Source organism: Saccharomyces cerevisiae, chromosome XIV (assembly GCF_000146045.2).
Source record: "Saccharomyces cerevisiae S288C chromosome XIV, complete sequence".
In the NCBI taxonomy this organism is placed as follows: domain Eukaryota; kingdom Fungi; phylum Ascomycota; class Saccharomycetes; order Saccharomycetales; family Saccharomycetaceae; genus Saccharomyces; species Saccharomyces cerevisiae.
In genome coordinates this window covers 529,747-546,008 of record NC_001146.8, presented here as the reverse complement: position 1 = coordinate 546,008, position 16,262 = coordinate 529,747, and the positions used below count along the sequence as shown (strand labels likewise).

At 38.1% G+C, this 16,262-nt stretch overlaps 10 protein-coding genes across 10 annotated transcripts; 3 read left to right on the top strand and 7 right to left on the bottom strand.

The window, feature by feature from the left end:
• Positions 1 to 131: 131 nt before the first annotated feature.
• Positions 132 to 741, bottom strand: YIP3 (Yip3p; the record flags this gene model as incomplete). The annotated part of the gene is made up of 2 exons (NM_001182883.1): positions 132 to 638; positions 718 to 741. The coding sequence occupies 2 exons, from the start codon at positions 739 to 741 to the stop codon at positions 132 to 134; spliced, it is 531 nt and encodes a 176-aa protein (NP_014354.2).
• Positions 742 to 1,030: 289 nt separating this feature from the next.
• Positions 1,031 to 3,046, bottom strand: LAP2 (bifunctional aminopeptidase/epoxide hydrolase; the record flags this gene model as incomplete). Its single annotated transcript, NM_001182884.1, has 1 exon — positions 1,031 to 3,046. The coding sequence occupies one exon, from the start codon at positions 3,044 to 3,046 to the stop codon at positions 1,031 to 1,033; it is 2,016 nt and encodes a 671-aa protein (NP_014353.1).
• Positions 3,047 to 3,186: 140 nt separating this feature from the next.
• YNL046W (uncharacterized protein) lies at positions 3,187 to 3,705 on the bottom strand (the record flags this gene model as incomplete). Its single annotated transcript, NM_001182885.3, has 1 exon — positions 3,187 to 3,705. The coding sequence occupies one exon, from the start codon at positions 3,703 to 3,705 to the stop codon at positions 3,187 to 3,189; it is 519 nt and encodes a 172-aa protein (NP_014352.3).
• A 422-nt stretch (positions 3,706 to 4,127) lies between these two features.
• SLM2 (phosphatidylinositol 4,5-bisphosphate-binding protein) lies at positions 4,128 to 6,098 on the top strand (the record flags this gene model as incomplete). Its single annotated transcript, NM_001182886.3, has 1 exon — positions 4,128 to 6,098. One exon carries the CDS (start codon positions 4,128 to 4,130, stop codon positions 6,096 to 6,098), a length of 1,971 nt encoding a protein of 656 aa, NP_014351.3.
• A 91-nt stretch (positions 6,099 to 6,189) lies between these two features.
• On the bottom strand, positions 6,190 to 7,836 carry ALG11 (alpha-1,2-mannosyltransferase ALG11; the record flags this gene model as incomplete). Its single annotated transcript, NM_001182887.1, has 1 exon — positions 6,190 to 7,836. The coding sequence occupies one exon, from the start codon at positions 7,834 to 7,836 to the stop codon at positions 6,190 to 6,192; it is 1,647 nt and encodes a 548-aa protein (NP_014350.1).
• A 261-nt stretch (positions 7,837 to 8,097) lies between these two features.
• On the top strand, positions 8,098 to 10,728 carry SFB2 (COPII subunit SFB2; the record flags this gene model as incomplete). Its single annotated transcript, NM_001182888.1, has 1 exon — positions 8,098 to 10,728. One exon carries the CDS (start codon positions 8,098 to 8,100, stop codon positions 10,726 to 10,728), a length of 2,631 nt encoding a protein of 876 aa, NP_014349.1.
• Positions 10,729 to 11,026: 298 nt separating this feature from the next.
• YNL050C (uncharacterized protein) lies at positions 11,027 to 11,930 on the top strand (the record flags this gene model as incomplete). Its single annotated transcript, NM_001182889.3, has 2 exons — positions 11,027 to 11,043; positions 11,135 to 11,930. 2 exons carry the CDS (start codon positions 11,027 to 11,029, stop codon positions 11,928 to 11,930), a joined length of 813 nt encoding a protein of 270 aa, NP_014348.3.
• A 208-nt stretch (positions 11,931 to 12,138) lies between these two features.
• COG5 (Golgi transport complex subunit COG5) lies at positions 12,139 to 13,350 on the bottom strand (the record flags this gene model as incomplete). The annotated part of the gene is made up of 1 exon (NM_001182890.1): positions 12,139 to 13,350. The coding sequence occupies one exon, from the start codon at positions 13,348 to 13,350 to the stop codon at positions 12,139 to 12,141; it is 1,212 nt and encodes a 403-aa protein (NP_014347.1).
• Positions 13,351 to 13,822: 472 nt separating this feature from the next.
• On the bottom strand, positions 13,823 to 14,284 carry COX5A (cytochrome c oxidase subunit Va; the record flags this gene model as incomplete). Its single annotated transcript, NM_001182891.1, has 1 exon — positions 13,823 to 14,284. One exon carries the CDS (start codon positions 14,282 to 14,284, stop codon positions 13,823 to 13,825), a length of 462 nt encoding a protein of 153 aa, NP_014346.1.
• A 313-nt stretch (positions 14,285 to 14,597) lies between these two features.
• Positions 14,598 to 16,067, bottom strand: MSG5 (tyrosine/serine/threonine protein phosphatase MSG5; the record flags this gene model as incomplete). The annotated part of the gene is made up of 1 exon (NM_001182892.3): positions 14,598 to 16,067. One exon carries the CDS (start codon positions 16,065 to 16,067, stop codon positions 14,598 to 14,600), a length of 1,470 nt encoding a protein of 489 aa, NP_014345.3.
• Positions 16,068 to 16,262: the final 195 nt, after the last annotated feature.

The window sequence follows — 16,262 nt, the reverse complement described above, 5'->3', positions numbered from 1 at the left end:
TGTCTGTATACAATTAAATACTAATGTTGACGGAGAAAGAGAATAAAAGACAAGAATTAACTAAATATTGAAGAAGAGTAAAATACACAATAGAAAAGAATGACTCCTTTTCCCAACACTTGTAGGAGTGTTCAAACAGTTTCTTCATCAAATACAGTTTCGATGGGTTTTTCCATCAATGATGCATGTCCGAAAACGCTGACGGCAGAAGCACCGATCAACCATAGCAAAGTTGAGATTGGCGAAGCTAAGAAACCTATTGGCACAGCAACACAAACCAGTCCGGTGTATAGTTGGTTGGTCTTGAAAGAACCAAATGGAGTTACGAGCTCCTCACCCTTTAGTTTGTTTATACCAACAATACCAGCTACGACTAGAACAATAACAAAGAGTAGCAACAAGTTTGTTAATAATGTGTAAATGCTCAAACAACCAATAATCAAACCATAGTTACTGGAAAAGTACTTCAGGTTATACGCCACTCTGGATTGAACTTCCCCAAAGTTTTGAGGTTTGGAAATTTTCTTGAAATTGAAAAATTCTTGCGGGGTGCGAAGGGTTGCTAATTTAGATTGCAAGGATTGGAACTCGCTCTTAATATTTTCCATGGAGAAGTTTTGAGTGAAACGTGAAACTTGCTATAGAAATATAGAAAAAAGGTTAACGCGTTAGTATAGTTTTTCAATGATGCAAATGTGTTTACAATTTAGAACTTACGGCTAAAGCTCCTAACTGATTCATTATTGGAGTATTTGATGTTATTTTATGCGTATTTGACGGCTGATAGTTCCAAACTCAGTGTTCAAAGCCCTGCAATATTGAATTCAATCTGAATTCTTTCGATTTGTATTTATATTCGTTGTTATTATTTATTTTTTCTTTTTGCCTCGATTGCATGTGACAAAAGTGCAAAATTCGTATCGCACGACACAGAACTCCGCCACTAATTAGAACCAGAGAAGTAGCAATGAAGGCTCATTAGTAGGTTATATTTAATTGTTTACGTATTCATGTTACGACACGTCCCTTTTCAAAGACCTAAATCTTGTTTCACAAGAGCTTTACAGATTGGATGATACGTGTCCTTGAATTTGTCGAAAGTTGCAAGTGCCAATCGACGGTCTACAGAGTTTAATAGTCTGTAACCGGGACGGACAAACTTCATTCTACCTACAGTTCCCAACCAATCGGCCAAATGCTTATATTCTTCTTGCAGCTTGGCAAAGATCTGAAATTTGAACATCTTGAAAACAACTTCCGCGTTCTGTGATTTAACAATGTTATCTTGATAGATATCTAACAGTGCCCTAGATGCCACGGGAAACTTGGCCCAGTCAAAATCTTTTGGTTTCTTGTTGGAATGGCCATTTTGTGTCAAAGTTTCCAAGAACAAAACCAATTGATTTGAATTAAAATCCTTAATGTCAATAGCGTTAAATTCAGACCGGAAATCCTCTGTGGTTTTCAAATGTTGAGCCATTTCGACCCACTTGTCAGCCAATTGATAAACATTATCAGCCAAAGCCGTAATAAAATGAGGCCTTGGTGGCATACCTGGTTTATACAGCCAAGTTTCCCAGTCAACGGAATCCAAAATTTCTTTCTTTTCGGGATAGAACTCATACAAAGTATCCAAAAACTGGAAAGTATCCAATGATTTTTTGGCAAACTTCTTGAAATAGTGTCTAATAAATGGATCAAATTCAGCCTTACCACCCAAAATAGTTTCCAAGTGAAATAGTAAGTTGAACCCCTTTTCGTACGGAACAGTGGAAAAGGCATCGTCAGGGTCAGTGTTATCGTTCAAGTTTTGTACCAAAGTGGAAAATCTTTCAGGATCTTTCATAGAATCAATAGAATTCTGCAAATCGCTCCAACCAATCAGAGCACTGAAATGTCTAGTTGGTTCGCCATGAATGGCACCAATAATTCTTCTTTCTAAGTAAACGGTCCAACCTTCATTCAACCAAAAATGATTCCACGAACAATTGGTCACTAAGTTACCAGACCATGAGTGAGCAAGTTCATGGGCGATGACATCAATGTTGGATCTGTCATGTGCAATCAAGGTGGGCGTAGCAAAAGTCATATTCGGAGACTCCATACCGCCGTAAGGGTACGAATCGACGTTAACTAAGATATCATAAGTGCCCCACTCGTATTCAAAGATAATTTTCTCTGCAGTTTGAATGAATTTCTCTACATCGTTTTCAAATTCCCATTGACAATCTTTCAAACGAAATGGTTCAGTGTAAACTGTGGAACGAGGTCCAATTGGAGCGCTTGACAAATCACCGGAAGCAATACCGATCAGGTAGGCTGGGATAGGGACTTTCTGTTCAAATCTGTAAATATTAGTATCCTTGCTTGTATCTTCAATCCTGATGCCTGAAAAAACCACTGGTAGTGGGGACTCGATAGATGCAGTGAAAGTAGACTTCACAGAGGGAGTATCAAAGCAGGGGAACAAAGACCTCGCATGAATAGCTTCCAACTGTGAAAACACGTACGGTTTACCGCCCTTGGTTTGCTTGCTGTTCAACCATTGCAAAGCGGTGCACTTGTCAGTCGTACGAAATTGAATATTCAAGGTAAAGTTATCGTTGCAAGAAGCGTTATTGATGACTAACCTGGAGCCCAATGGCTCCTTTCTTTGCTCAATTTGAAAATCTGCCTTGGAACCATCAATATGAACCTCCTGGACATCCAAATAGGATGTATCCAGATGTAATTCATCCGATTTATTTTTACCTTCGTGCAGTTTTTTCAATTGGAATGTAACGCTCCCTGAAATGGCTGACTTTTCGAAGGAAACAGACAGGTTTAAATCGGTGTGAAGAACTGCGAAGTCCTTATAATTTGATAAAGTAGACTGATCGTATTCGGGGGAGCGGGAAGGTCTTCTCTGCTCAATTGAAAGAGGCAACATTTTATGAGGGGTGGAAATGTGTATGTTTCTTGAGATTACAGTAAGTAAACCTCGAAATCGAAGCGTGGGCAGGTAAATAGAGCTGGAATGACGAATGACAAATGGAAGCAAGAACATCAATTAGAACACCAAGATAACCTAATACATAAAGCAAACTATACTAAAGTGCGTTTATATAAGTCAAACGAAAAAGTGGAAGAAAAAAAGTGACATGATTTTCCATACGCAATGCCCCCGGAAACTGAAGACGCATTGTGTCAAAAGATGAATGAAAGCCACGACGAAACAGCCGAAAATGGTGACAGGAGAGGGCCAACGAGCCCCGTGAGAAGACCTGTGTAGGGCGTACCCATGAAGGAGGCCCCTATGATTTTCCATTTGGAAACACTCAGGATGTTTTCTGATGACTGGATGATGATGTCCTTGAGGACCAGGAGACAGCCAAAAAATACAATTGAGATCGCGAGCACAACAACCAAAGGCCTTGTGTTGATGTCATAGCGAACATACCTTTCATTGATATGATGCGTAGATGGCGTTACTGACGGTGAGCTGTTGTACATAGAGTTTTTGACTCTCACGCTTTGATTATCCCTAAAATCACCCGGAATTCTGTACTGGGATTCAACCGGCACTGCCTGCTTCTGTACCCTTCTTTTATGCAGCAGCTTCCGCAGTTGGTTAGTGGTTCCGCATTTCTGTGATTTGCTTCCATCTACAGTTGAAGTTTTCCTCTTAAAGAATTGCCCAATTGACCTCTTTGATACGTGCTCCATTAATATCTTGCGCCGAAATTGTCACACTATGCTCACGTATGATTAGTGTATTTATATATGAATAATTCAAATGGCAGGCAGTTTCTTGTTCGAGCCAGCATTGGCGAAAAAAATGCCAAAAGTAGAAGTAAATACGGTAGACACTCCAGCAAGATAAAGCTGCAATATATAACACATCACGGCGATGCTTGTATATTTAGGAGCTCTTACGTCCACCAATGCTAATATATCCTCCTAATGATGGCGCTGATACTGGTAAAAACTCATAATGGTAGTAGTCATTAGCCAATACCTGCCTCTTTTTTCCGGGTCATGCCGCATTCTTTAATCAAAAGGCGATGCAACCTACTACATGAGAAGATGACCGCGCAAGCAAAGGTTTAGGAGAGCGTTATACGCTTTACCCAGCCGTCCATTGCACCATGTCTTACCAACGGAACAGTGCAAGAGCCTCTCTTGACCTCAGAAGTCAATATCAACAACTGGAAGGCAGAATGAGGTCAGAACATTTTAATCCCGCCTATCAACAGCAGCAACAAAAAGGCCAGAACATACCCCTGTCACTACCCTCGTCGCTTGCGCAACGCAATCCTATACCTTACCCTATCGACGCTGTGACTTCCGATCCCACTATCCCGGCTCAGTTGAACGTATATGATCACGATCGGCAAAATTCGATAGTCGATGCTGCGGCTGGCACCAATACGACGCACTCTTTGAACTCTAATAATATTCCATCATCACAAAATAATAATATTAATAATAACAATATCAATAATGTTGGTTCCTTCACTGACCCTTCCATGCTAACGCTGCCAAAAATGTCTTTACATAGCCACCAGAAGCAGTATGATTCTAACCAAAACGATCCTAGGTCCCCTCTGGCGATACTGATACCGACTTCTGCGCAGCCCACTGATGTCTTGTCTGCTAGGTTTTCTGCCTGGAGAAATGTTATTCGTGCCATCTTGGTATATCTCTCTGAGACCGCCTCAATACAGGACGAAATAGTTAGACAGCAACTGAGGTTGTCCCATGCTGTGCAGTTCCCCTTTTTCAGCATTGAAAACCAATATCAACCGGTCTCTAATGAAGACAAGTCCATGCAGAAATTTTTTCTGCCCTTAGGAAGTGGATCCGTTCAAGATTTGCCCACGATGCTGACCAAGTATCATGATAATCTGGCCTCTTTGGCATCGAAAAGTTCCAAGGAGTTGACCAGTGAAATTATACCCAGGCTAGAGGATTTGAGAAGAGATTTACTAGTCAAGATTAAAGAAATTAAGGCTTTGCAATCTGATTTTAAAAATTCCTGTAACAAAGAGCTTCAGCAAACTAAACACTTGATGAAGCTTTTTAATGAATCATTAAAAGAATGTAAATTAGGTACACCAAAGAGTGACCCATTTTTGATAAAATTGCAATTGGAAAAGCAAATCAAAAGACAGTTGGTGGAAGAAAATTATTTGCACGAGGCATTCGATAACTTGCAGAATTCAGGGGCCCAGTTAGAAAGTGTTATTGTAATGGAAATACAGAACGGATTGACCAGCTACGCTAGAATTCTTGGCAAAGAAGCCCAAGTTGTATTTGACTCAGTTATCTCTAAATTAGATTCCACGATACTGAACAAAAACACGAATCTTGAATGGGATAGTTTCATTCTAAGGAATATTTCCAATTTTGTGCCTCCAAATTTACCCATGAGGAGGTTTAAAGAGATCTCGTATAGCAATCAAAACGATCCTTTTACTTTTGAAGTTAAATCTGGGTTTCTGGAGAAAAGATCAAAATTTTTAAAGTCATACTCACGTGGGTTTTATGTCCTCACTCCAAGCTTTTTACATGAATTTAAGACACCAGATAAGCATAAATTTTCCACACCGTTAATGTCAATACCATTAGTGGAATGTACTGTCACTGAGCATTCCAAAAAGACGAAATCCAACTCAGAGCAGGGCAAGAACAAGTTTATATTGCGTACGAATTCTAACGGACTAATACATAGGGGTCACAACTGGGTATTCAAAGTAGACTCTTATGACGATATGATAGAATGGTTTGGAAATATCAAAGCCTTATCAAGTTTGCCCAACTATGACGACAAATGCAAATATGTGAGTAAAGTTGCCAAACTGTCTAAAGAAAAAGCCAAGAGTAATGAAAACACCACGGAGAGCGTGACCCCCCAGGTAACTAATGAGCAACATACGAGATACGATGATGTGAGTAGTAGCAATTTTCCCTTGAATTCCATTCCAAAATTAGACAATTTGACAATCACTAACACCACGTCATCGATACCGGAAACGAATGATTCACAAATTCAGAATAGGGTTCCTGAATTTTACATTGAAAATGTAGATTCCCCTAGAAAAAGCAATCAGCTGTGACAAGTAAGTTAATTATATAGTAATGCTCTAGTTTGTATGTAATATTATGTATAAGTTTTCTCATAAACAAGGCTTCTATTTTCAAAAAACATCAGCCCCTTTCCTCCTCTTCTAATAATTTACAAATAGGATTCAGTACAAAGTTTTCCCAATCTTTATCAAACTTCAAATCAGAGAATTTATACAATGAATACTGCTGGTTTCTTGCGCCCATCACCCTTAGGCAGTCATAGTCCAGTTTCGTAATTTGTAAGAAAAGGTCGGACAAATTAGGGTATCTCAGAGGATCTTTGGTTGTGTTATAATCAGGATCACTCGGCTCTTTAAAGAAAAATCCAGTAGTTTCACCATCATCTTCGAGTTTTGCAAAATATTTCTTTTGTAACTCCCATTGTGGTGGAGCTTTTCCGATATTCCCGTTGGCATCCCATGGAGTAACTATATCTAACAATGGGCCCGCCGAGGCATGAACTATGGGGATCAAACCGGAAGCCATATACTCTACAACTGCAATTCCAAAGTGCTCATTCCACATGGCATTAACACCGAAAGTAGATTTGTTTAGTAATATTTCAATCTTATCGAAGGGCAGATTTTTTTCGAATGATATCAAATGTTTAGGAATTTTTAATACATTTTCTGACCAGTCTTGTAAACTTTTAACATAATTTTCATCTTGCTTGGATCTAGTGGACCCCGCCATTATCAATTTAATTGGCGATACAGAATCCGGTAAATTTTTCAAGAAAGTTGCAAAGGACTCAATGATTAACTTATGACGTTTCTCAGGACGAAATTGTGCCAACACAATTGCTTGATTTAATCTCTCACCCTTTGCAGTACCAAACTTTTGCTTCCAATCTACTAATTTCTCAGTAGAGCATGGAGGATATATAATTTTACACGTATTGGATTGCCAAATTTGCTTTATGTGGTTATTTGTCCATGTTGAGTTTGTGATTACAATATCAATTTTAGAACCAATGGATTGATAAATTAACATAAAAACTTTCCAGTATAATATTTTACCGTAAACTTTGATACCCTTCTTGGGCATTTTGAACAGCTTATTTAACATGTCTTTTGACATTATCGGATAATGCGTATATGTGACGATAGGAATTCTCCTCAAAAACCTAGCAATAATAGGATAGCTGAAAGGGTACCCCATTGTATCAATCCATATATCAGGTGGACACTGAATAATGGATTCAAATGCGAGAATCATTGATCCAATTGCTTGTCCAATCAACGTGAAATGCTTCCATGTTGAAGAATCCACCAAGTATCTTAGCTTCAATGAAATGAAAAATATTCTATCCGAATCCAAGTCGTAATCGAACTTCGCTTTCACATTATTTAGAATATTCTCCGGAGTAACATTCTCTCCATTCACAAAATCCCCTGAATAAATGACAATAACGTTCTTAGCATCTTTTCTCAAAGTGATATCTACAGCTTTCCAGAGCACTTTTTCCCCACCACCACCAGCATTACAATACGGATGAAAAAAACCAAAAACTTTCACATTCTTCTCACCACAGGAGGCAACTGCTCTGTTCAGTAATGAAGATTTTTTGGAGAACGGATTCAAGCTGGAATACACCCATTGACGGAAGATCCACGTGAGAACCTTAATTAGTCCATACACTAGTACTAAAGATGATACAACATATTTTTTGAACCCAAAATGAGACTTAACCTCTTCAAAATTGTAGTTTGTCCAAGCACTGCCCATTTTCGCCTGCAATCACCTGAACATGTTGGTCACACTTGGATACTAACATCTATCTTCACTTCACTTACCTCTCAATCTTATTATTTATTGAACTTTTCACTTTTTGTTTAGCTTACCCGAAGGACATAGATGTAGCGATGACAACGATGAATGATACGTCAGTTAAAAGGGTCTTCGTCGAACTCTTCATCTAACCCTTCATTTGCAGTGTGCTTGGTTGATGAACCTTCTTCCATTAATGATCGACAGCTGCAGTGAATAATGTCTCATCATAAGAAGAGGGTGTACCCTCAAGCTCAGGTGCCATACATTGCAAGTATGCCAATAGTTGCAGAGCAACAGCAGTCTCAACAACAAATCGACCAAACAGCTTATGCAATGGGCAACCTACAATTGAACAATAGGGCTAACTCATTTACACAGCTAGCTCAAAATCAACAGTTTCCTGGTTCTGGGAAAGTGGTCAATCAACTATACCCTGTGGATTTGTTTACAGAATTACCTCCGCCAATCCGTGACCTGTCTTTACCACCTCTTCCAATCACCATTTCTCAGGATAACATTGTGACTCCATCCGAATATTCAAATGTTCCATACCAGTACGTCAGATCTACTTTGAAAGCGGTGCCAAAAACAAACTCTCTGCTGAAGAAAACGAAGTTACCATTTGCCATTGTTATTAGACCATATTTGCATTTGCAAGATTCAGACAACCAAGTACCGCTAAATACTGACGGAGTCATTGTCCGCTGTCGCCGTTGTCGTTCATATATGAACCCTTTTGTCGTTTTCATTAACCAAGGGAGAAAATGGCAATGTAATATATGCCGTTTCAAAAATGATGTCCCATTTGGGTTTGATCAGAACTTACAAGGCGCTCCAATCAACAGATATGAAAGAAACGAAATTAAAAACTCTGTCGTGGATTACTTGGCTCCCGTAGAATATTCTGTTAGGGAACCCCCACCATCTGTTTATGTATTTCTTTTAGATGTTTCTCAAAACGCTGTCAAAAATGGTTTATTGGCTACTTCTGCCAGAACCATTTTAGAAAACATAGAATTTCTACCAAATCATGATGGAAGGACCAGAATTGCTATTATATGTGTTGATCATAGCCTTCATTATTTTTACGTTCCTTTGGATGATGATTATGAAGTATCGGATGAGGATGATGAAGAATCAGATGGTGAAGAAGAAGATGAAGACGAGGAAGAGGAAGACGTTGATAATTCAGAAACAATTCAAATGTTTGATATTGGCGATTTGGATGAACCATTTTTACCAATGCCGAGTGATGAATTAGTAGTTCCACTAAAATATTGTAAAAATAATCTGGAAACATTGTTGAAAAAGATACCTGAAATTTTTCAAGACACACACAGTAGCAAGTTTGCACTTGGACCTGCCCTAAAAGCTGCGTCAAATTTGATAAAAAGCACTGGAGGCAAAGTTGAAGTCATTTCATCAACTTTACCAAATACTGGCATCGGGAAATTGAAAAAAAGAAGTGAACAGGGCATATTAAACACACCAAAAGAAAGCTCTCAGCTACTGTCGTGTAAAGATTCCTTTTATAAAACATTCACAATTGAGTGTAATAAACTACAAATAACAGTGGACATGTTTCTGGCATCAGAGGACTACATGGACGTTGCCACTCTATCTCACCTGGGCCGTTTTTCTGGTGGTCAAACACATTTTTATCCTGGTTTTAATGCCACCAGTTTGAACGATGTTACTAAGTTTACTAGGGAATTATCAAGGCATTTATCCATGGATATTTCAATGGAAGCTGTTATGAGAGTTCGTTGTTCTACTGGCTTGAGGGCCACATCGTTTTTTGGCCATTTTTTTAACAGATCCTCTGATTTATGCGCTTTTTCCACAATGCCTAGAGATCAGTCTTATCTTTTCGGGATATCCATCGAAGACTCATTAATGGCAGAATATTGCTACTTGCAAGTGTCAACATTGTTGACTCTAAACACTGGTGAACGTAGAATTAGAGTCATGACGTTAGCTCTACCAACGTCCGAATCAGCTAGGGAAGTGTTTGCATCCGCAGATCAACTAGCCATTACTGATTTCATGACACAAAACGCGGTGACTAAGGCTTTGAATTCAAGCATGTACTCTGCGAGGGATTTTATCACAAAATCGCTCGAAGATATTTTAAATGCCTACAAAAAAGAAATTTCGATGTCTAATATAAATTCAGTAACCTCACTTAACCTATGCGCAAATTTGAGAATGTTACCTCTATTAATGAATGGACTAAGTAAACATATAGCCCTCAGACCGGGCGTTGTTCCAAGCGATTACCGTGCAAGTGCGTTGAATAGATTGGAAACGGAGCCTCTTCATTATTTGATAAAGAGCATTTACCCTACAGTTTACTCCCTGCACGACATGCCCGACGAAGTCGGTCTACCTGACTTTGAAGGAAAAACGGTTCTTCCTGAACCTATAAATGCCACTATATCTCTTTTCGAAAGATATGGCCTGTATTTAATTGACAATTCCGCAGAATTATTTTTATGGGTTGGCGGAGATGCTGTTCCTGAGTTACTAATAGATGTATTCAATACTGACACCATATCTCAAATTCCTGTGGGGAAAAGTGAACTGCCTCTTTTGAACGATTCGCCTTTCAATGAAAGACTAAGGAGGATAATCGGTAGAATTAGAGAAAACAATGATACAATCACATTTCAATCATTATACATAATAAGAGGACCATCTATTAACGAGCCCGCCAACCTAAACTCCGAAAAAGATATGGCTTCTTTAAGGCTATGGGTATTAAGTACTCTTGTCGAAGACAAAGTTTTAAATTGTGCTAGTTATAGAGAATACTTACAGAGTATGAAGACTAGTATCAACAGATAACAATCAGTCTTTCTTTAATCTTTATCTTTATTAACCGATCATCATGTATAGATTTTGATATACAATACAGATAGAAATAAAAGTAAATCGTGAAAGATTTTGGCCTTTGCGTGTGAGAGTTATGTACTTCAAAAATGCCATTCTGTTCCTACATAAAAAATAAGTATTTTCAAGTCATCGGATCAGTACGAAAAAGAAAAATTTGAAGTACTTAAAATACGACCAGTTTCATTTAAACAGCAATGGAAAAATCTCCTCTAATGAAAAAAAAAGAAAAACATTGAAATTCAGTATAAAAATGTCTGAATTTAAGATGTATGCTTTGACATAAGATACAAGTTTGCCTCTAATTTCATTTTTTTACTAACTTTTCAACGAATCGTTTAATATTCTAATTATTTTGCAGAGTATCAAGAAAAGATCTTTATAATGAAGGAGAGGGATTAGGAGAAGATTATGATTCCAATAGTAGTAGTAAAAATAATAGTGAGCATGTAGAGGTATTAGTACCGCCAACAGAATTTGAATTCGTTGAAGTTGAAAGAACCGACTCATCATTAGATCTCAAAGAAAGTAATAACAGCGCACATGAACAAAAGGAAGAAAAACAAGAAGAATTCGAGTTCCCGTTATTTTCGTTTGGTGTGGTTGAAGCATCGACTAGCCCAGCTCAAGAAGAACAAGGTTCATCAACTCAAGAGAAGGATACGCCACAGACTGAAGTAAGTTTGATGAAAATTTCATTGAAGGAACCTGAAGAAGAAATAATCAACCAAGAAAGGCCCAAAGACTACTACTTTGCAAGCTATTCTGCAGACCAAAAGCTGCAATTCCAACAGAGCTCTATCGACTATGATGTGATAATACAAGAAAGTACAAAAATTCTGGAGGATGATCTACGTATTCGTGATAAATGGCCATATTGCCAGGGTCGAATAATAGATCTGTATAAGCACAATGCGAGAATAGAGTTAGAGCAGCAGAAGGAATTGAAGATTAAAAAGAGGAGACCTGGTCAAAAGCAACGTGCAGCCAAAAAACTGGCACTTGAAAGAACCAAGGAGCGTGATACCAAAGCTCGTGAGATAAAGAAACAGTTGAAGAAAAAGTTTCATAAGCGTGGTGGAAAGAAAAACAAAAAAAAGGTACCTTTGAACCCACTGGCAAAAGCTGGCAGTACCCCTAAGTTTAGGACAGAATGACCACGTAAATGTATATATATACATATTAATACTTCATATAAACTAACCGATATTGGATTTCTCATAATAACTATTACTAGTATAATCTTTAATAATATAAACAAATATTACATTTCATGTAATTTTTATTAAACATATGCACATGCTATTGAAAATTGCTTTAGATTCATCCTATTTCATCAACATTCTTAATTTTATGTAAACTGTCTCACTTATTTAGAGAAATAGATACTGAGTTTAGCATTACATCCAAGTAGCTTTGGTAATCACTATTATCAGAAGATTTTTTCATACTTTGCTTCATAGTGTTTATAATAAAATCTTTATTTTTTAACAGCGACTTGCCCACAGGGCCTCCTCTATTAACAGATATATCAAAGTCCTTTTTGAAGGCAGATGAAACTTTGCTCCAAAACAGATCTCTCGGTGTACCAGAACCTGCTTTACTCTTCATTGAGGTATATTCTGATAAAAGATTGCCAAGGCGTGATTTATTAGCAGCAATAGATCTCGAGGAATTCGTAACATTATCCGTTTTGATGTTCTGTAGTAGTGTTTCTAAAATGTAGATGTTATAACCTTTTTCAACAACTTCATTGAACGCATCAGGAAACATCCTGATAGAATTTAAAATTTTTGATAGGATTTGTGAGCTCATTGTAACATTAGATAGTACAATCTTGTTTATTGCAGACTCGAATTCTTGAGATGAAAGTAGATATAAGGAGTAGGCCAGCTGAGATATTATTTCTTTGTTCGATTTGATTTTAATAGAGTTCAAGCACTCTTTACACATTTGTAAAGACAAAAATGTTATTAACTCTCTTTTGTTGGGGGAAACAATGTCCTGATCTAATTGTTTAATTTTCCGCAAGGATTTTAGATTTTTATTTTCTTCCAAAGTAATTTCAAGTTGGTAGTGTAAGGAGGCTAAATTAATAGCTGTTGATGTGCTTAGTTGGGCTGTTTTAGACAGTGCGTTTAATTTGTTTGATAAATGAATATAAAGCAATGCTCCGCGCAAGAGAAAAGATGTTTGGTAAACTTTACTCAACGCTAGTTGGACTTTCCTCGCTCTTTCATAAGGATCTAGAACTTGATTCTTTAGTCTATCGTACGACATATTCATATATCCCAAACTTGGTTTCAACTCACCAACTATGGTTGAATTGACGTGTTCATTTTTGTAAATTAACTCTATTATCTCCAATGGGTTGCTATTCATCAATTGGTCTATTCTAGAGTCAATCTCATGTAGATCATAGTTTAGCTTTTTAAGAGGCGTGTTAAGGTCTAAAATGGTTGTGTCATTGTTATTAGTAGCCTTCAGTAAGTCATTACCAAATTGTTTAGCATCAAAATCAGGCTCCAGCAGAGACTCAAAATCTTCTAAATCGTTTGCCATTGGCGCTATTGTCATACCTCCAGCTCTTTTCTTCTTTTTTGTTACACATTTTTATCTTCCATATCTATTCTAGTTGATTTTTTTTTTTTCATAGTATTCAACCAAATGGAGAAGTTTTTAAGAAATACGTCTTTGAAAGGGAGGCATAGAATAACAAGGTAAACCCATTTATACAGGATTCCCTCATACTATATTAGCTTATTTCATTCCAGGGGGGTTCCCTTAAATATAAGAATAATAAGAATAATGATATAAAATTATATGTCTAACAAAAAATTACAAAATTTGAGTAAATAAATAAAGAAAAAATGTGAGAGTGGCAATCAGCCAATTTTATGTTTGATATGTTGGCATTGTATTGGGCGGATGCCCATGGATACACTTATAATGTAATAAGATATTCACTTTCGTACAGGTCACAGACTAGCTGAAAAAACCATGACAATCGTTAACCCCTATTGATTTCCTTTCAAAATTTCTGGCCTGTTCATTTAGATTGGACCTGAGAATAACCACCCCAAGGATTAGCATTCTTCGACTTCAAATATTCGTCACTCTTTAGCTGCCACTCCTTATTCATGGTCTTTGCGTCTTGGCCACCCGCCATCCTGACGACAGCAAAAAGTCCCACTGAAAATAGTAGGCCTGCAGCAACACCTTTGGCAATAAAACTGGAATCACCCTTATTCAATACAGGTCTTCTTGGGCCCCATTCTCCGTAAGAAATGTACCACACAGCTTGCTTTTCAGGCTCAGTAAGCTGTGCCCATGGTAATTTTTGACGTTCACTCAACTTACTGACAATATCCTGCTGCTCAGTGGAGGGCATGTTCTCCCATCTGGATTGCAGATCCATTACAGCAGCGTTGGAAAGAGCATGTGTTTGAGCGAATCTTACGGATGTAATACGTGATAGTCCACCAGCTCTAGTAAAAGTGTTACGTAACATTGTAGATGCGTTCTTAGTTGATCTTGTGTTTGGTGCATTGCTTGCAAACAGAAGACAAAATACGAGGACTGATGGTTCTTATTTAATTGATTGTTCTTTTTAACTTTTCGCCGCCGCTTGTATCGGCGCAAAACGTAGGGCCAATCACAAACGAGGAAAACGTCTATTGGACGATTTTTGCAATGTGACACTTACAATGATGAATAATTACTATGTAGGCAGAAGTGCTAAGTACATTCTATTTAGAAGCGTAGGGAGGCGGTCTGCCTGCAGATCTGATAGTCATAAAGATTCTTTTGGGAGATGCTGTCCCTTAAGGAAGAAACATCATCTGTTCCGGGGCAGTAGATATTGATTCGTTGTCCACAGAAGCTTCCAGTGAATCTGCGGGTTGAGACAAACTTTTACAGTGCTCATCATCTTCCCCGCGTTCTGTGGCCAGTGCGGTCCTTGCTCCAGTCAACGTAGCAGGAGTTCTTGGCGTTACTTCCGAAGAATTGACAGAACTGTCATTCGGCGACGATGATAGATTCGTTACCATGGGAAAACTTCTAAAGGACGCAGAAGAGTAGGACTTCGTAGTCGAGGAAACTTCGTTGTTTCCGATGTCATCTTCCTCAGGCATGTGAACAGTCTCTCCTTCTTCGCCCGGTGAGTTCTTGGACAACATGGTTCCCCATTCCATAAGTTGGAAGATGAGACCCATGTTTGGACTTATATCCTTAGCAACACCTTTCAGCTTATTGTATGCATCATTTAAACTCAAGCCATAATATCGCATGATATACGCCACAATCAATGACGCCGATCTTGATACTCCACACTGACAGTGTACGAGTATTTTCTTGCCTTGCGAATGAGCGGTATGTATAATGCGTGTCAATCGGGATAAGTCCTTGACGATCTTGGATGTGTGTGTCCATTCAATATGGTAATATTTTATTTTATGTGCCATTTCCGGCGGTATTAAAAACTCCAGGTTCGGTATTTCTTTGGCAACATTAATGACTAAATCAAACGATAATATATCTTCTAGTTTGGGTTCTGAATATAGATACAAATTAGGCGGCAGTACCAGCAATGGTCCATCTAAATAAACCGTTCGTTGATAAATCTCTGCATGCACCATATCAATATTCAGATCCGAGTCCTCCTCCGGGAAAATCAATGTTGTTTGCATATTCTTTTGGTTAGAAAATCTGTTGACATCCGTACTATCTAAAGTACCTTCACGAGTACTAGAAATTGGCGTGGATGTCTCTAACCCTGAGATCGTTTGAGAACGTCCTCTAATTCCCTTCAACTTCAAGTCTTTAGTTTTCACGGATAATGAATGGACTCTATTCAGATGAGGTTTTTCTGAAAATGACGATAACGGTGATGATGATGACAGCTTACTGATAGACGATACTGTGGATGATTTTGTATACACGCTTGGAGAAACAGTTCGGTTCTTCAAAGATGTTGGTAGTGTGTATATAGAGGCCTCGCTTCGCCTCATCGACAGCGATGGTGGCGTTGGCCTTGGACTTACTTTTGGTGGACATTTCTCCAACACAATAGGTTTGGGCTTCATAAATAGATTCAAAGGTGTCGGCGATGGGAATTTTACTGAACCTGGCACATCTTGGCTTGGCGATGAGAATTCCATTAATGGATGGAGTGCTGCTATATCTAAAGATAAATTTTTGGTATTCCTATTTTGTAAGGAACGCGGTGAGTTTGGCTTGAAATCGATGTCGGTTTTACTGTCCAAATGCTGCTTATCTGAGTGAAATTGCATGTGCACTTATCGCTACCAAATGTATTACTATCGCTTCCGCTACTATTGTTGTCTTATACTTAAATGAAGAAAAAAAAAAGAATGTTTACTAAACGAGTTGCATAACCCTCACTCTTGTTTACTAAACGCTTTATTTAAAAGTAATAATAATGATATATTACACTGTATCGAATCCTATGTAACATTTTTGTATTT